General features: G+C 54.9%; 1 protein-coding gene and 1 long non-coding RNA gene across 2 annotated transcripts in view; both read right to left on the reverse strand.

Annotated features, from left to right (window-relative positions):
- ITIH4 (inter-alpha-trypsin inhibitor heavy chain family, member 4) overlaps nucleotides 1–5,081 on the reverse strand; it is a 17,177-nt gene continuing 12,096 nt past the window's right edge. Inside the window, exons 15-20 of the mRNA XM_008580084.1 lie at nucleotides 4,064–4,087; nucleotides 3,860–3,999; nucleotides 2,718–2,892; nucleotides 937–1,091; nucleotides 704–800; nucleotides 1–243 (exon numbers count right to left, since the gene is read on the reverse strand). Of these exons, the coding sequence (XP_008578306.1) occupies nucleotides 174–243; nucleotides 704–800; nucleotides 937–1,091; nucleotides 2,718–2,892; nucleotides 3,860–3,999; nucleotides 4,064–4,087 (661 nt within the window). The 3' untranslated portion in view covers nucleotides 1–173. The remainder of the gene's footprint in view (nucleotides 244–703; nucleotides 801–936; nucleotides 1,092–2,717; nucleotides 2,893–3,859; nucleotides 4,000–4,063; nucleotides 4,088–5,081) is intronic.
- The window catches only part of LOC103596442, a 2,536-nt gene continuing 1,626 nt past the window's right edge, over nucleotides 4,172–5,081 (reverse strand). The window contains exon 3 of the long non-coding RNA XR_551048.1: nucleotides 4,172–4,388. This is a non-coding gene — a long non-coding RNA (uncharacterized LOC103596442). The remainder of the gene's footprint in view (nucleotides 4,389–5,081) is intronic.

Consider the following 5,081-nt stretch of genomic DNA (forward strand, 5'->3'; position numbering starts at 1 on the left):
TTCTGAGGCCTTGGGGTTTAGCCAGATGGAGCCAGATATGCCCACCTTTATTTGTAATGAATGGGAGTCCCCCTCCCCGGGCCCCACAGGTGGCCCTCTGGTTGCAGGTCGCCAGCCATCTGCATTCAGTGGGGTGGCATGAGGTGGGGGGGCCATAGCTCCTCCCATCAGAACTACAGCTCCACAGTCCAGCAGGAAATTTCTGTTCCTGGGGGCCCCTCCTGGTAATCCAGCTTGAGCTCTCTGGGATGGATAGACAGACAGACAGACAGACAGATAGACAAAGTGGTCAGCAAATATCAGGTGTAATGGGAAGAGAGGGGGACAGCTGGAGACAGCTGGAGACAGTAACATGGAGGGTGGGGAGTCCTGGGATCCCTCCAGAATTCCCTCCAGAGCAGGCCAACAAGGCCCAGTCACCCAGAGGTTACCCAAGGGGGCCCAGTGTGTGTGGTCCTTGGGGCCTAGGGCTCTGAGAGTTCAAGGCGGGAATGGGGAGAGTTTCCTACTGTCCCCACCCAACCCTAGTGATCTCAGGGCCAGTGTGTGCCTGTGGGTCTGAATTGGGTATTTTGTGGGGTCACTATGAGCTGGCTCAGACACATCTAAGGCATTAATCTTTCACCTGACTGTGTCCAGTTCCTGGCCTCCCAACCCCCACCCCACCCTGGCCAGGCTCAGCGGCCTGCTTGTGCTGAGTTACCTGGTGGCAGAATGGTCATTCCCCTGAACCCTCAACGTGCGTTTGCTGTCGTCTGCCGCTTCTAAGGGCCCCCAGAGCACGTCCTGGTAAAACTGGCCTGAGATGCAAACGGTGGGTCAGCAAGGGATAAAGACAGAGAGAGCCCAGGAAGCACGTGCAGGGGAGGAGCGTGCCTGTTCCCAGGCAGAGGGGGTTTCTGAGGATGCCCTGAGCTCGGGCCATGGGCAGAGTACCAAGAGTCCCGTTGACGTGGCTGGAGAAGCGGTCAGTGTCACGCAGAAGGAGCCGGAGCCCCTCACCGGGTCCATCCCATGGCAGTAGGCCGATGGTCACTTTGTCTGGGCCACTGAGCAGCAAGACACCCGTCTTGTCCATGGTCATCTTTAGGCTGTGGAGAAACCCAGCGTCCTAATCAGGAAGGTAGAGATACTCGCATGCAACCTCAGTAGTTGGGGTGGGGGTGGGGGGTGGGGCTTCCCTCTTGTCCAGCAAGTCAGAGTGTGGCCTTGGGTGGGAAGTCCCTTAAATCTCCTGAGCTTCAGCTTCCTCACTGGTAAAATAGGACCAAAGTTAACTTACTGATATCCTGTTTCCCCAGCATTATTTATAAGACATGACAATGTTTGCTTTCCCTCTGGTTTTCTTAAATTTGGTTTCTCATGAATTCGTCCAATATATCTACTCTGTCCCTTTTGTTTTTATGGCTGGTGTCACTTTCTTTGGATGATTTGTGTTTAATCATGTGTTTTAATGTCTAGGGGGTAAATCTCCTCTGATTCTACCCCTCCATTTTTACCTAAAATAATCTTTGAAATTCTTGCCTTTTTGGTTTTCTTATAAATGTTAGGCTCCTTGAAGCATGTTGAATAAGACCCTGATGTTACTCTCAGGTTAATTTAAATGGAATTGTCCTAAACTTACACTGTCCTATTGATTTGATTCCATTTAAAAGATGTGGTCTATTTCCCTTTAAGTACTAGTATATCTTCCCTATATCTTCATATATCTTCTGTAGCTCTTGAAAGTATTTGGACTTTCCATCACTATAACTAATAGAAATTATTTCATTTTCTAGTGTGTATGTCCAAGGCATAGAAATGCTATTGGTCTTTGTGTATCCATAAGATAACAAGAAACTTTACGATCTTTTATGAAATTAGGAAGTTTTGCCGATGAGCCCCTTGGATTTGCTGGAAGTACACGTGTTTATCAAGTGCTGAGGGCTCAATGAGGTGGCAGTGGATGAGGCTCTGTGTACTTGGGAAAAGATGGGCTATGGCCCATGCTGGGGCTCAGAGGGCACTGCCCACAGAGGGCCCCCCGTGACTTCCAGAGCCCGAGAGCTTCCCCTGGAAGGCCTATGGTGGGCAGCCACACCACCCAGAAGAGGTTGCCTTCTGGCTCCATGACCCACCAGCCACCCAGTGTTTGAGGACAACTTGACTTGTCTCCTTGCTGGGGCTTCAGAGCCTACTGAGGACAACATTCATAACCTCTCCGGCAGACTGTGCTCTCCAGCTTCCCATTTCTGTCATCCTAGCCTCACCTCATAGGGAGCACCACCCTCTGGTATAACCACAGACACCCTGCACCATCTGATGGCAAAGAGCTGCCCCCCCGCAATGTCCTCTCACTAGGCCCTCCCCCTGGCCTCTGACCCAGCTGGGATGATGATCCCTAGTTATTAGTGAGGAAACTGGGGCTCAGATGGACTGAGTGGCCTGTCCAGAGTCACACAGGATTAGCAGCAGAACTAGCTCCAAATCACACTGTCTCCTGCATGGGATAGTGACCTGGGTTAGGTATGAAGGGGACCTGGTCCCTAAGACAACTCCTCACTGCCCTCCAGAGCCACAGGAGTAGAGACAGGGCTCTCTATATTTCAGTTCCTCCTATAAGTGCAGCCCACTGCAGAGGACTCACCACCAGCCAATCCATCCGCAGGTCTGTGGCCTCAGTTCATCAGCCAATGTGGCCTGAGAGGCTACCACTGGGACCCTAGCCTGGGGCTTACCTGGGCATCACCGAGAACAGCGTCTCTTTCCACTTATACGCAGAGCTTCTTCTGTTCCGAATCACCACCACGTGTTCAGGGGATGCATGAACCTGCAGCTGGGGATTCTTGAAGGTCACCTCAATCCATGAGAACCCAGCCTCCTCCGTCTCATACTGGCCAGTCACTTCAACCCCTGGAAGGGCCAGACCAGAGAGGTCAAAGCTGTGGCTCCAGCCAGGGCCAGGCACTGGCTCGAACAGGGATCCCTCCCTGGAACTGTTCTTCACCAATGTGCCTCCCCAGGAGGGGACTCCTTTCCTCAGCACGCCTTCATGGTGGGGCCTGGCTCCCATGATCTCCCCACTCATTCCTTGGAGTCCTATGGCTTTGGAGGGACCCCCACATCCTTGGTGATGGCCACTCTCAGATGAGACCTCTGAGAAGGGTGGTCTTGTCTCAAGTCAATAAACCTTCAGAAAGCCCCAGTGCTGAGTGGCCCTGAGCTAGAGGCCATGTCCAAGGGTGAGATGGAAAATCAGGGCTCCCTTCCCTCAGGGAGCAGACAGACTCCTGGCCTGAGTGATGAGGTGAGAAACTGGTGGATGTGGGAGGAATGAGGGACCGTGGATGTCCCTCGGCCCGAAGAGGCTCTGCAGGGTGTGTGAGAGCATCCTGAGTGGTGTGTATACACATCAGCTCCACTAGCAAGGCCCTTCCAGGACTGGAGGGATGGGTCCAGCTAGCTCACCGGCCTCCTCCCACCATCCCCTCCTCTGCACCCTCTAGGGCCCCATCTTATTGGGCTCTGTGCTCTGCAGGTGTTAATTCCTCCATCTGGAACATCCTTATTCCTTCCACTGCTTTTCCGCCAAGGCCCGGCCACTCTGGGGACCCTGTGCAACTCCTCTGACCCTCAGGCAACTCTCATTGTCTCCCTCTGGGCACTGATTACAGGCCACTGTACTTATCTGCACCCCGGCCACCCAGACCTACACACAGGTGCCCAGTGAAGGGTCTGGGGTGGAAGTGTGAGTGCCAGTGTTGGGGCATGGGCCTAGGGCTAGGTCTGTACACACTGTGTGTGTCTCTGCGGGCAGGTGGTGAGTGGGTATGAGTGTGGCTAGGTCTCCTTGGTGGGTGACTGGGTGTGCGCTTCTCACCTTGGGTAGGGTCTGAGAGCAGATTCATTGGTTCCTCAGATTGCGTGATGTCCACACAGAGCCGGTCCACGCTCTGCCCAGGCAGCGGCAGGATAACTGAAGGAGCCTGGATGGGGGCTGGGACGGCCAGTGCACAGTTCCTGGGACAGTCAGAGCAGGCTGGGGGGCAGGGATGGGGAGGGGTGCTGGGGGCTGACAACTCACTTGCGGGCACCGTCGTGGTTGTTTCTAAAAGAAGAAAATGTCTGGGTTTAGGCAGCCCCTTCCTGTGGAGTGGAGGGGCTGAGGGATGGAGTAGTGGGTGGGCGGGGCCGTGTCTCCCTCTCCAGTTGAGCATTGAGAAATCCATGTGACAGGTTCATAGAGACCTCCCCCGCTACAACCACCACCTGGCTTCCCCTCCAGGGTCTTCCATGAGGACAAGAAGCTACTCTAGGGGCTCTGGCCTGGGGAACACCTTTGATTCTTGTATCCACGACATGCAACGTGGCTTGATCAGGCTCAGCTGGTGGTGCTGAATCAGGCGCTACTGCAGGAACATCCAGAAACAGAAGGGGAGAAGGCGGTCAGAGTTGGGAGCAATCAGCTTGCCCTCCAGCCATCACTGCTACCTGCTGCCCACCACGCCACACTCCCACCACCACACATACACCCCACCTAGAAGAGCCTTTGCAGAGGGAGACATTCAAACAGAAGAACGTGCTGTTAGGGAAAACGCTAAGGAGACAGGGTCCAGCCTGGCTTTGTGGCTGTGTCTGAGTCCCAGATTTAGGGATAAGAAACAGCTCAAGGGACCACAGCTGGTGTTTTGAGTGGAGGAAGCTTTCCCTTTCTAGAAGGTTCCATCATGAGTCCGCCTCCAGAGCATAGGAATCCCATTCAGTGAAAATAAAAGATATACAAAGTCCCGCCTTGGGGAGGGGAGGCCTGACATCCATAAGCTGTGTGGGGAAGAGGCGCCTGAGGGGGGAGAAGGGCAGAGCCTGGTGCCCCTCATGGAGACTGGCCAAGAGTTCTCCTCGCGGAGCCCAGGGTCCCCTCTGAACAAGGAGCAGGCAAGAGGCTGCTCTATCAAGGCTGCGGTCTGAGCCAGGAGGGCTTGCCCCTGAGGAGATAAGATGCCGAGGACGAGGCAAAGGGGCGGCCGGCAGGGAGCAGGGAGCGGGGAAGGCGAGGGCGGCCCCTCAGCCAGCGCTGCGCTCGCCCGCCCGCCCGCCTGCCC

Source organism: Galeopterus variegatus, unplaced genomic scaffold (genome assembly GCF_000696425.1).
Source record: "Galeopterus variegatus unplaced genomic scaffold, G_variegatus-3.0.2 Scaffold2012, whole genome shotgun sequence".
Taxonomy (NCBI): Eukaryota; Metazoa; Chordata; class Mammalia; order Dermoptera; family Cynocephalidae; genus Galeopterus; species Galeopterus variegatus.